We start from the raw sequence: 13923 nt of genomic DNA on the forward strand, positions 1-13923 counted from the left end.
ACCAAGGTCAATTCAAACCTGGGTCTTTCTGTGCGCAAAGCCCGTGGCTCTCCCCATGGCCTGACCCCGATTCCGAGGTGCGGTATGTCGATGTGGAATTCTAACTCCGTCAGGTCTGGCTGGCTGAAGATCCACTGTGGGTCAAAGCTATGATGACACCTGAGGAAATCTGGGACCACTAACAGGAGAAACTGAGCAAACGGTGAGGCCTGGCATTTGCGTGGGCCTCGGAAGAGCACACAGTCTGCCAGCAGGCGACACCCGCCTCGTTCCAAGGTGCTGGGGGCGCCCCTGTAAAAACGACATGCTCGGGGGCCCATCGCTGTTTCTACAACAGTGAGAATATTTATTTTCTCCAGACAGTAAAAATAACATTTTTCTCTCTTTTGTAAAAGTTAAGTACCATTACATTCCATTTTCTTAAATAACAAAATCCTAAAAATATATATTAAATTGTATACAGTGCGTCACACTTCATCTTATATTTTAAAATACATGATGTTTCTATTTTATTCTCAAAGTTGCATATTAAGAGCATATTTACAAATAAAGCCTTGTCATCCAGAGTCAAGATCCCTGCGGGAAGGTGAGTCTGGATGTGGGCAGGTCTTGACGCTGCGTGAACCCCAAAATGGCAGCTCCCTGTGCGGGAAGGGAAAGGGTCCCCCACTGTGTGCTCCTGAAGACACATCCTTTCTGAAGCAGATTTACCTCAGACTTTCCTCCACTCCCCACTTCTGCCTTGTTGAGTATGTTTGACTTGGCAAGACAGAAGCCTGTGACATGGGCTGTGCTGGGGTCTGCAGGCAGCAGGTGAGGCCCCTTGTCACCCCTGAGCTGTCCAGTCTGAGGGGAGGCAGCTGCAGCTGGAAGGTTTAAGAAATACCCCGCGCCAGGGCAGCTAAGCTGAGAGACCTGGCCAGGAGGTAGAACAGTGAGGAAGGTAAACAAAGACACCAGAGGAAACAATCACAAAGTTAAAAGTTCCCAAGGTAGTAACAAAAGCAGACATCAAACACCAAACAGGAGATCGAAACCCAAGAGGGTGCGGGTTGACTGGGCTGTGGGGTGGGGAGCTGGCTGGGCTCTGGGAGACCTGGATGGCCTCATCAGACAAGGGAGACGGGATCTCAGAGGCCATCCACTGATAAGTGCTCTCGAAGATCAAGTGCCCAGGATGCATGGGGCTTGGTGATGGCCTACAAGCCCTGCTGGTGCGTCAAGATGGTCTCGTGGGATCCTGAGGGGGTCAGGCCAGCTCCTGCCCTGGGCTGACAATGGGGCGAGTGGGTAGCGTTGTATGGGTTTGGCCCGAGGGCCAGAACAGCTGTACTTGCTAGTGCTTTGATCTTTGTGGGTTTCTGGCCGATGGGAGTCTTGAGCCAGAACCCACACTGAAGAAGTCACAGCAGGCTGGTTACCTTGCTCACGCCCAGAAAGAGACCTCAACCCTGTCCTGACAAGGGGGATGTGGAGGAGACACGTGGGGTTCATGCCTACACCTCCTCTGTTCTGCAAGTAATTGGACACTTGGGGAAGAACATGGGGCGCCATGTGCCTTCCAGAGGGGCCAAGGACACTGTGAAAGGCGGCTAAGAGACCAGAGATCAGGTTCACAACTGGCTGTGGTGCATTTACCACGGAGGCCTCAAGATCAGCTACCGGCAGAGCTCCCTCCCTGGTCCCGCACTAAAGGGGTGAGGAGCGCACACAGGCCCAGAGGCCCTGTTACAGCCTCTTCCTCCTTCCCTCTATCACCTCAGGGCAGAGGGTCTGGGCAGGATGCTTTCAAAGCGGCAGCCATGGTGGTCCCCAAAGCCCCTCCCCTTCCTCTTGCATAATCTGCTTGTGATCCTTTCTCAGGGGCATGCTTTTCAACCCCTCCCATCTCCACTTTCTCTCCAAAGTACAGATCTTTCCAGATCAAGTATAGGCCTCCTACTGTGCTCCTGGAAGCATCCCTCACTTCCTCTGGGACAATTTATTTCTCAGGTATTTACTTAGCCACAGGGGACCCTCTGTGGGGTGTTGCTGACAGGTTCCAACCAGGGCCAGGGCTGAGGCTGAGGTGTTTATGGAGGTTCGGCCTGGACAATTTATGGCCTCTCTCCCCCAGCGCTGTCCTGAGGCTGGTTTGGGTTTCCTGGGGCTGCTCCCTGGACAGTAAGTTGATCCTGCTGGCAGTGGGCTATGCCAGGACCAGCAGGAAGGAGGTCACTGGGGCGTCACCAGCACTTCCTGGGACTCCGAATGGGCTGCTCCAGCTGCAGAGTCAGACAACACACTGGCTGTGTAAGGTGGGCAGGGTGGGTGGCAGTGCCCACGGGATGCCCCAAAGGCCAACGGCCACAGGAAGCCCTAGGCAGCTGAACAACTGCCGTTTGGCCAGGCAACCCCCTCCAGGGGCTAAATTCCACATTCCCTTTGTGCTATCAATGGATCTATTCAGGGCACAGGGCCCTTTGTGACTGCATACACCTGACACTTGGTTCAGAGGAGATTCCACGACAGCCGGGAATAGCTTAGAGGGGAGACTGCACATGTCAGTGTATTTCCAGTTGTGTGGGACAGGCCTCTCCCTGCAGACCCAGAGGCCTGTGGACAGCTGCTCCCGGGTAATTATCCTTTCCAGATCAAAGCGTGAAGACAGCATCAAGCAGCTCCGTGCCTGCCACAGGCCTGACCCAGTACCTGGGGCAGCACCCCTGCCCTCCTGTGGACACACTGCCCCATTCCCCCCTTCTCGTGCCCCTATGCGGGCCAGGTCCCAACCTCTCCCCTGGTTGCCGGGTGTCACGTCGCCCTGCAGATACCTCCCAGCTGGCCCCACACGGTCCTCGGCCTTTCTGGGAGCAGCCAGGTACACAGATGGGTTGCCAGCATGGCGGAACCCCAGGAAAGGCCACAGCAGGCAGTAGCTTAGGGATTTGGGAGAGGTGGGCAAAGTGCTCCGAAGAGAGAACTGTGAGGCCAGAGGCCCAGGTGCCGCTGGGAGAGTCACGCTCTGACAATCACCCAGGCCTGGCCCAGGCCTGGCCTTCAGGGGCATGGGCTGCTCTTCTCAGCTGCTGCTGACAAAGCCTACTTTTGGACGGATGCGGGGGACTTCTAAGCTGGAGAAGGCTCTTGCTCTCAACCGGCAGCCACTGCAGCTGCACCCGTCAATCTTAGGAGGCCTACCTTCGGAGGGTCTCCGGCCCCCAAAGCCTCCCTCTCTCAGCCCTCATGCCACTCCCAGCAACTCCCTTCCCCGTCTGAAGGGCTGGGTAGTGCGAGGCCAGGGGCAAGAGCCCTCTCCCTGCCACTGAGCTTTTCCAGAACTGCCTTCTGTCCCCATAAGAAGGGGCAGAGAGGGCCTCAGAGAGCACAGGCTGCCTGCTGTTTTTTCATCTTCTTTTAAGACGAGGGACGCTCAAAGGAGGGACTGCTGGCGCCTGGGTCGCACTTAATGCTGTCTAAAGGCTAAGCCCCATACTGAACTGAGAGAATCGTGGAGAGACGGGGCCTGGCTCAAGTTCCACAGGACCGTGAGCTGCTCAGGGGCAAGGTCAGGTCATCCAATACAATAAGGAGTCACTGAGCACCTATAAAAGCTTTCCGTAGAGCCGACATGGATGTTTTATACAACCGTCTGCAGGCTTGCTCTGCTGATCACCAGGCTATGGAAAGAAGCTGTAGAGAGAAGCCCGTGTGTGGCAGGTGGCACGTTTGACATGATTTGAGGTCAATTCCCAGGCTCTCCCAGGTTGGAGGAGGCCCATCCTCATTCAGCACCCAACGAGCTAGGCCCCAGAGTCAGCACAGAGCACAGGCCCTCTTTATGCTTTGGGGTGCTAATGCCCAGGAGTACAGGACCAGGCCAGTCCCCAAAAGAACCTCAGAATTCTCCCTGTTTTAAACCATAAAGACCAGGAGAAAGCGAGTTGTGAGGACAAAACAGAGAAGAAGCAAGCAAGACTCAGCATACACTACACCTACCCACCACCCTACCGTTGTCTAGAAGGTACCTGAGCCCAGCGCCAGACACAACCATCTCTGCCATCACAGCCCCTCTGTCCTGACACCCCCATTCCTAGATGAGAGAGACAGAGGTACAGGGAAGGCCCAGACTCCGGGACCTTGAGTCTCTCTCCTAAGTGCAGTGATGAAGCAGGGCGAGTCCAGGCTACGCCTGCCCCTGCAGCAAGGTGTCCCTTCCCGGCTCGTAGGATGGCGTTCCTGCTGAGGCTGACAGAGAGGCCAAGGGAGAGGCAGGGAGAGTCGGTCAGAGGAAACCACGGGTCCCCAGTGGCCTTGATCTCAGAGGGACCTCGTGTCCTGGGCATGGAGAAGGGAGCTTTTAGTCACTCACAAGAGGATTACGGTCATCTTGTTGACTCTGACCCTTAAGCTTCTTCTTAAAGATGGAAATCGAAGTAGAAGGCTCATAAAAAATGGTCCAGATTTCCCCCGACGTCCCTGGCTGACGACAATCCCTAAGGTCCCCTGAAGCAGGAACACGATGGGATCTGTCAAACAAAAACAACTTAATATTTCAAGTAGAACACGACAAAGCACCCAAAACAACTTACTGTCTCCTGAGATACCTGTACTTTCGAAATGGGACAATGAGTGAGGTGAGGCCTCAGGAAAGACCTAACAGATGCCTGTTGGAGGTCTGAAGGCCTATTGTGTGAATGAAATGTGTCCCGTGGGATGGAAATGCAGCAGCACAGATTCCAGCTCATATAACAAAGAACTTTCTAACTGGAAGAGCTATTCAAATCTGGAAGGGGCTGGCCTGAGACATTATGAGTTTTCTTTCTTTCTTTCTTTCTTTCTTTCTTTCTTTCTTTCTTTCTTTCTTTCTTTCTTCCTTCCTTCCTTCCTTTCCTTTCCTTCTCTCTCTCTTTTTCTTTTTCTTTTTTAAATAGAACATTTCTTCAATGATATTTATCTGGAAGCCCACCTAGTTAAAACAAGAGAAAGCCAAAATCTCTGAAGCAGGTCCTGCCTTATTGCCAACACGTGCCCTTGTCCCCATGTCAGCCCCCAGGGCTGCCTGCTAGGGAAGCTGCAGAGGGACCCCAGTGTCACAAGGGAGTCAGACATGTGCTTTAGGGCCTGGGTGTGTGGCAGAGTGCTGGGCCCTACAGAAAGCCTCCTGCTCTCTTGCTGCACCTGAGAGGCTTTCCCAGACCATGTGAATTGCGACTTAGAAAAAAGATATGTATAGATATAGATATAGATAGATATAGAGATAGATATAGATATAGACATGTATATATATGCATATATATAATATTATATATAAATTATATACAAATTATATTATATCTCTTATTATATATAACAGTGAACTCAGTAAACATTAAAAAAGACATTGTTTCCACTGAAAAATGTGAGGTACAGGGTACAGAGGCCTACAAGGGCAGCCTTCACAAAGCAATGGAGGAGCCAGCATATCAAAACTTCTGTGGTGGAGGGCAAGTGAGAAGGTCAGGACAAGGGTGGCTTTTATAAGATATCAATGGTCAGGAGAGGCCTTGAAATAGAGCCTGTATATCAGGTATAGCTCAATAAAACCGGTGGGGGAAAAAAGGAGCAAGCCTGGCCTGGGAGCTACAGGAAAGACAGAGTCTAGCAAAAGTCAGAGCTCTTCTCTGTAAGTACACAAACATCAGTAGCATGAATAATTGCCTCCTTTCCTGGAAGGCGGAACTGTTAAACCCAAGTAGCAAAGTAAGGGAAGGAAATATTTTTTCCCTTATTGGTCAGAACGGAAGGATCTCTTAAGTAATTGTTTTTAAATAATTATGAAGCAATACATAATAAAATATTAGGATTCTCCTCCTAAGGATGTTTCCTAATTTCTAGAAGGCATTAGGAAATATGAGTGAGAGTGTTTTAGAAATCTTTGCTCTTATGTGAAGATTTTTTTAAGGGGCCAGCACAAGCCAAAAATTGGAAATTGTTGCTTTTTCTGCCCAGACTGTTTCAGTCCTCCTTGAAATCATATCCCTTGAATCAGGAGCAAACACGATCCCTCAAACCTCAGTGAGATTTGTCCAGTTGTACATTTCACTCTACAGAGAATGAGGAATGTGTACTGACTTATGTTGCCTTAGGACTAAGGGCTTTGGAATCATGTTCTGATATTACAATTGCTCCCAGACAAATGAAGTGCAGCATAAAAGGAGTTCAGAGCCTTCCCTTCCCGGAATGAGGCAACTTTCTATCATACTCACTTGAATGTGACGTGCAGAAGTATCTTTGCTACAATGGCCGTGACTGTAAGGATGAGAAGGGTTGCCAGGCCATATACTGTCCATCCTGCAAGTATAAAAGACAGGGCTTATTGGACCCGTTTGAGCTCAGTTTTCAGAAGGAGGTCTGTTGGAAGCCGCAAATGAACACTGGTAGCTCAGAAATGCAGGTGTGGCTGAGGAGCCCTCTGTAGGTGGGGGCAGCCACCAAACACAGCGGAGAGCTGGGCTGGCAAGGAGCCCCGGGCCTTCTGAGCACCTCGCCTTGCTCTAGAGCTCCCTCTTGGAGAGAAGCAGGCAGTGTGGGCCAGAGTGCATTCAACTGGGGAGTTGAAAGGAGTGATATACACTGTGTCTTTACCACTGGAATCACTGTGCAAACACAGAGGAGTTACATAAACTCTTTGGGCATCAGTTTCCTTATCTGAGGAATGAGATGTGTGACCCGTGAAATCCTACTGGGATATAAAAACAAACAACGCAGAGCAAGCACTGGATGGACTCTCCTCCCTGACCTTCTAAGGGGGTCTGCAGGGGAAAACACCTAGGCTGGATAAAAACTAACGGTAGGTACTTGGCACGTCTTCCAGCTCATAAAGGCTCCACCTTCCCTGGCAGAAGAGAATACAGAGTATGCCCCAACCAAGTTAGCCACTGTCTCTCTCCTGCATAACTTTTCTTCACAGCTCTTGTCAATATCTGACCTGTTATTTTGCTTCTTGTCTCTCTCTTCGCACTTACAGGCCATAGGAGGGCAGGGATGTTGACTGCCTACAACAGCGCCTGGCACCACTGAAGCGCTTACATATCTTTTGAACGAATGAATGAATGAATGAATGGAGCTTTTGTAAATGCCAGTGAATTTAGCGAGCTACAATGTGGAGCTCCAGAAGGATATTCTCCAAGTGAGAAAGTGATGGATTAGCTGATTAATCACAATGTACGAAGACACTCATGCTGGATCTTTGGAGGGGAGCACTTTCTCCTGAGGACCAAGGAATCAAGCTAATGAGAGATTGACCCTCAAAGGCCAGGACCGTCACAGAGCCAGTGCCCACAACCCGCCTCAGAAGAGCGCTCTTTCTCTAACTGCCAAAAGCACTGCCCTCAAGCCCCGCGGCTTCCATCCCCTTTGGTGGTATCTGGGAACTGCTACCTGGGACAGTCTGGGGTGGGTGGCTAGGGCTGGTGGTGATGACATAGAGCACTTTGGAGGACCGGGCTGCACTGACGCTGAGGTTGGCTTGCTCCGTGATCACCTCAGCCAGTGTCTGGTTGGCAGTGGGCCTCTCCTGTGGCAGCTCTTCCTTGACGGCTGGAAGATCAAAGGAATTAAGTGAGAAGAATGCTGATACAGACAACGGAGAACTTCGGAGGAGAAAGTACTGGCTATGAGAAGGCGGGTTTTTTTCTAATTCACCTCTGCGCGTAATTCTCTCCACTGACCCCACTAGCCCCAAAGCAGAACCTGTCAGGCTCTGGCCCAGAAAGTCACAGAAGGAAGGAGCTGTCAACTCCTACTATTTGGCTGGTCTCTTTGAGGACACCTGAGCATGCTTTCTTGTTTTCCTTGCACCTCTGCAGCGATGGCACCCTCTTCCTAACTATTCACCCAAATCCTACCTGTTCTCAAGACTGTCCCACCTGAGGAGATGCCTCCTCCCTCTGAGTTCCTGTAGCACACGCTGATTGATCTGTTCCTGGCGCCCTCAGCATCCAGGACAACGACCAGGTCTCAGACACCCTTGTGTTTCTTGCGTGCTGGCAAAGAGGTGCGCCTGGCATATGCGTGTACACATCAGAGTCAGAGAATGGGGCTCCACCTTAGGAAGGCTTTTTTAAAAGTTATATTGGGCTTTTCCTGTTGTTCATTTTCTTTTTAAAGCTATGTTTATTTATTTATTTTTTTTAGTAATCTCTACACTCAACAAAGGGCTCCAACTCATGACTCTGAGATCAAGAGTTGCATGTATTTCTGACTGAGCCAGGCAGATGTCCCTTAGGAGGGTTTGAAGAAAGATGGGAAACTAGTCTTTTGGGATTGGTTAGGATATTGAAAGGCAGGAGGATGGACCAAATGACCTTTTTAAAGCCTTCTAATTCTATCAGTCTCAGCTCTTTCTTTCAGTTCTTCTTTCAACCCTGCCATGAAAATTGTCATCAGAACAACTAAAGTAGCAAAATTGACAGGTGTTGCCTCTTTCCTGTATCATGAAGTGTACACAAGTTTTGAAACAGGAGGTGGGAAAACCTGCAAATTGAGCCTGTAGCTCCTGACTGACAGCCCCAGCAAGACCTGACCGGGGCCCTCAGGTCACCACAGTGTGCAAGCAGAGCCTGAGGCACAGCCTGGAGGGCCCCGAAGAAGGCCGGGAAGGGTTACCTTGGTATAAGACAGCAAATCCCTGGGCTTGATTGATGCGATCAGAGAAGAAATACAAAATGATAAAATCCAGAGAGACGTTAAAGGACAGAGGTGGGCGGTTCCTCCCATTGAAACGGACCAGGACACGGTGGGTGTAGCCGTCCAGCAGCTCCACCATGTCTGCGGAATCCCTGATGTCGAACAAGGTGAAGTTGAAGTGGATGTGAGAGGCTCCCGGAACCCGGATGGTCCAGTAGCAGACCCTCCCCGTGGCGTAGGTATCGGGAAAGTCAGGGGAATAGACCACTGCGGTCATGGCCGAGTAGTTCCCGCCGCAGGCACCAACGAGAGCTGTGGAAGACACAAGGACACCGGCCCTCAGCCTGGGGCTCAGCCACAGTTACAAACAAAACTCTTCCTAACTAATGTGATCCAGTTTGGGACATTGTTTTTTGTCTATAAGACCAGACCGTCTTAGGTTTCAGGATCAAATCACAGAATGAATCGCTTAAACCCTGAACAAATGACTTTAGAGGGTTTTGGTTGTTCTTTTTTTTTTTTTTTTTTTTGCCCAGGAGACTTTAGAATTAGCACACAGCACAGTGAGCACAGAGGCTCGGCCTACGTGGGGGCAGGACTGGAGTCAGAGAGTCTAGGTTCGGGACCAGCTGGGCAATGTGATCCCGGGGGCTGCACTTCACTTCTAGAACTCTGCCTCTCTCGTTTGGAGGATGGAGAGACCACCACCTGTTCCTGTATCACACGGATGCGTGAGGACAGATGAGACGAAGCACATGAATATGCCGGGGCCTCTTTGGCAGGGCAGGCACTTGATGAACTAAAGTCGTAAAAAGAGAAGGGCTTTACTGCTGCTCAGGCACTCCTGATACCTTAGGGGTGCAATGCTCACGTGAGGGTCCACACATTTATCAAGCAGGAGAAAACCGGCCCAAGATGTGACTTTCTGCACAGTGGAAATACTCGGTTCTGATTACTCTGTACTAAGCACATTTGGTTTCTCTGGACTCCCCTTTGGGGTTGGCGAATTCTCGGAAGGGGATACAACCACTTCACTGTATCTGAATGAGTGAAGTGTAAATGAGATCCTGGAAATGAAAGTCCCTGAGATGGAGTCTACGACCGGGATTTAAAAAGCAGGCTTAGGGGGAGTCCCACTTCCCTTCAGTAAGTAGAAAGCAGTTAGAGAATGCTGCTCCCATCCGGACAACGAGAAAAAGCTCAAAACTCTTCCTTATACCATCAGAAAGCTGAAGTGTCAAGACCACCAAGAGAAGTGAACTCTAAAAAGTAAGAAGTCCTTCTGAGAAGAGTCGGAGCACACAAGTGTTTCATTTAAAAAAAAATTTTTTTTTTTAATGTTTATTTGTGTGTGAGAGAGACAGACAGACAGACACAGTGTGAGCGGGGGAGGGGCAGAGAGAGAGGAAGACACAGAATCCAAAGCAGGCTCCAGGCTCTGGGCTGCCAGCACACAGCCCAACGTGGGGCTCGAACTCACAGACTGTGAGATCGTGACCTGAGCCGAAGTCAGATGCTTAACCGACTGAGCCACCCAGGCGCCCCAAAGTGTTTAATTTTTAACAGGGCATGAGAGGAAGAGGTGACCACCAAAAAAAAAAAAAAAAAAAAAAAGCAAGTAAGATGAAAGGAGCTAAAATGTTGAGCGTGAGCTAGCCTCTCAGTCTAGAATGAGCAGGGGCCCCAGACACGGTGGGAATCTGCACTCACTTGCAAGCAGTTCTGAGCAGACCCTCACTCAGTGCCCACAAGAATGACTGGGGTAGGGAAGGAGGCCAGAGTCCCCCGTGGTGGCACTTGTACAGGAATTATCACTGCTGTTGGCGGACAGGTGTGAAACATTGCCAGCTTCCTAGACCCTCCTCTCAAAAGAGGCAAAAGCCTCAAGCTGCTGCAAACCCTCTTGCTCCCAGGGCCACTGGAGGGGCAGAAGCAAAACCTGTTTGTCTCAGTAGAGGGAACAGGAAACTCCCTCCTTTCTGCCAGAGTAACCAGGCAAAGACCCACTGCTTCTGAGGGAAAAGCAGAGGCAAAGGCATCAGCCCCCGGCTGCCTTGAGCCCCCAGATCCTGCACCAATGCAAAGCAGAGGTCTGCTGCCCCTGAGAGATGGGATTCAAACAAGGCAGTGTTTGACTGCTGGCAAGAGAGGGGGTGTGTGGGAATGCTGAAAAGGCCCCACCTCTGAGGCCCAGTAATGTCCTGTCTAAGACTATGTATGAAGTAGGAGGGCAGGAACCCCCTCAGCTCACCACTAGCATAGCACCAAGTAATAAGCAATAGCAGTCTGCCATTGAGGGAGGGGAAAGAGGGTAAAGAAAGATCCCTTCTGTGGCAAAGGTATGTAGAAGCTACTCAAATCTGAGGAAGGAACAGAAACACTGAAAAAAAAACCAAAAACCCAAAACCCACTGGTATCCCAGGCTCCATACTAAGCCACAAGACAACAGCAGCCTATCGCTGGAAGAATTTGAAGACTGATGTGCACTCAGGGTAAAGACAGAAACAATAATACCCAAACCCAGCTCAACTACTGATATAATGGCTCAATCCCCACACTAAACAGGCCTTCCCATTTCTGTATACTATATATAGAATTCTATATAGTATATATTCTATATACTATATACTCAGTCTATATACTATATACTATTCTATATACTCAGTCTCTACTGTTCTTCTACACATAATGTATGGCATTCAATAAAATATGACAACACACATATAAAACAAGCAAGCAAGGAAGGAAAGAAGAAGTGGAAAAAAAAAAAGACTCATGGTCAAGCGATAAAACAATCTATAGGATCAGACTCAATAATGATGCAGATGTTATAGAACTATCAGCCAGGGGCCACATGATTAATACAAAAAAGATCTAGTGGAAAAGATGGGCAACATTCCTGGACAGATTGGAAATTCCAGTAAAGATATGGTAACTAAAAAAAGAGTCACATATAAATGTTATAAATGAAACAATATCAGAGATGAAGAATTCCTTTGATGGACTTATAAATAAACAGACTACACACAGCTAAGGAAAGAATCAATAAATTTGAAGATAGGTCAATAGAAATTATCTGAAATGAAAAACAGAGGAAAAAAAGAAGTGAGGAAAAAAACTGAAAATAGAATGGAGCCTCCAGTAGCTGTGGAACACTATCAAATGATCTAACAACTGGAGTTCTAGAAAGAGAAGAAAAAGAGAAGGGGGCAGAAGAAATATTTGAAGAGATAATGGCTAAGAATGCTCCAAAGTCAATGATAGGTGATCTAGGAATCTAGGCAAATAACAAGCAAACCAATTTAAAAACAAAAATTAAAAACAAACAAAACAAACAAAAAACACATCTAGATACATCATAGTCAAATGCTGAAAACCAAAAACAAACATAAATTCCAGAAAGCAGGCAGAGAAGGGAAAAGATTACAAACGGGGAACAAAGATAGAGCCAACATCACTAGAAACAGTGCAAGTCACAAGGCAAGGGAGCATTTTTGAGATACATAAAGAAAAAAAAAAAAAAAAACCTCTCAGCATAGAATTCAATATCCAGCAAAAACATTTTTCTAAAATGAAGGTGAAATAAGGTTTTCTCAAACAAAAGTTGAGAGAAGCCACTGACAGCAGACCTGCATTAGAGAAAATGCTAAAGGAACTTCTTTTGGCCAAAAGAATATACCAGATGGCAAATAAGAACATGAAAAGATGTTCACCATCGTTGGTAATTACAGAAATGCAAATTAAAACCATAATGAGGGGCGCCTGGGTGGCGCAGTCGGTTAAGCGTCCGACTTCAGCCGGGTCACGATCTCGCGGTCCATGAGTTCGAGCCCCGCGTCGGGCTCTGGACTGATGGCTCAGAGCCTGGAGCCTGTTTCCGATTCTGTGTCTCCCTCTCTCTCTGCCCCTCCCCTGTTCATGCTCTGTCTCTCTCTGTCCCAAAAATAAATAAACGTTGAAAAAAAAAATTAAAAAAAAAAAAACAAACAAACCATAATGAGTTGAGGCGCCTGGGTGGCTCAGTCGGTTAAACGTATGACTTCGGCTCAGGTCATGATATCACGGTTTGTGAGTTCAAGTCCCACATCAGGCTCTGTGCTGACAGCTCAGAACCTGGAGCCTTCTTTGAATTCTGTGTCTCCCTCTCTCTCTCTCCCCTCCTCTGCTTGTGCTGTCTCTCTCTCTCAAAAATAAACAAACATTAAAAAAATTTTTTAAAAAACATGAGTTACCACTGTGTACCTGCTAGAATGGCTAACTCTAAAAACAAAACAAAACAGAACAAAACAAAACAAAACAAAAGACTATACAAAGGGCAGGAGAGGATGAGGAGCAACTAAGAAGTCTCATGTATTGTTTGTCAGAATGCAAAATGGTATGGCCAGTTTGGAAACAGTTGGTAGTGTCTTATAATGCCAAATACACACTTAGCATATGACCCAGAAATCCTACTTCTGGGTATTTACCCGAGAGAAATGAAAGCGCATGCTCACACAAACACCTGTACATTTAGGTGAAGAGCAGCTTCACAGCATCTTTATCATAGACAGACCAATGTTTATCAATGGGTAAATGGATGAACAAATTGTGATAGATTTGTATAAAGGCATGCTTCTTAGCAATAAAAAGGAGCTACAGAAACAATCATGGGTGAATCTCAAAAGCAGTGCACTAAGAAGACAGACATAAATGGTTACATACTATATGATTCCATTTATATGACATTCTTCAAAAGACAGAACTATGCAGATGGAATACAGATCTGTGGTCGCTAAGGGCTGGGGGCGAAAAAAAGACCGAGCACAAAAGGGACAAGAGATCTTTTTGAGGTGATGAAAATGTTCTATATCTTGACTGTGTATTTGTTTGTCAAATCTTATCAAACTGTACAACTAGAAGGGCGATTTTTACTGTATCTAAATTACACCTCATAAACCCAAAATTTTTAAAAAGGGAAGCTGTAGAAAAAGATTTCCTGTAATCATCCTGACTTTCCCACATCCTAACTGTGAACTTGCACAAGAAACTAGATACCTCAGTTTCCTTATCCATACCAATGAAAATAATAATAGTTTCTCCCTCGTGGGTTTTATAAGAATTAAAAGGAGTTGATTTATGTAAAGTGTTTAGTACAGGACCTGGCACATAGTGTAAGCTCAGCATTAGCTATACTACTATTATTATTTGTAAAGAATAAAGTGTTCAGTTTAAACTGATATTTCAACACCAAAAGGCAGACCTTAAACTTAGTACTTTTGATTTCCAGATGTGTGC

General features: G+C 47.7%; 1 protein-coding gene across 2 annotated transcripts in view; it reads right to left on the bottom strand.

The window, feature by feature from the left end:
• Positions 1 to 319: 319 nt before the first annotated feature.
• Positions 320 to 13923, bottom strand: part of KREMEN1 (kringle containing transmembrane protein 1) — a 73707-nt gene continuing 60103 nt past the window's right edge. Inside the window, exons 6-9 of one of the 2 annotated variants that reach the window (XM_045458543.1) lie at positions 8629 to 8961; positions 7402 to 7560; positions 6228 to 6312; positions 320 to 4508 (exon numbers count right to left, since the gene is read on the bottom strand). In XM_045458543.1, coding sequence (XP_045314499.1) covers positions 4340 to 4508; positions 6228 to 6312; positions 7402 to 7560; positions 8629 to 8961 — 746 coding nt within the window. In that variant the 3' untranslated portion in view covers positions 320 to 4339. Of the gene's footprint in view, positions 4509 to 6227; positions 6313 to 7398; positions 7561 to 8628; positions 8962 to 13923 lie in introns of both variants that reach the window. The other variant, XM_045458542.1, reaches the window with a different exon arrangement.

Source organism: Leopardus geoffroyi, chromosome D3 (assembly GCF_018350155.1).
Source record: "Leopardus geoffroyi isolate Oge1 chromosome D3, O.geoffroyi_Oge1_pat1.0, whole genome shotgun sequence".
NCBI classification, from domain to species: Eukaryota; Metazoa; Chordata; class Mammalia; order Carnivora; family Felidae; genus Leopardus; species Leopardus geoffroyi.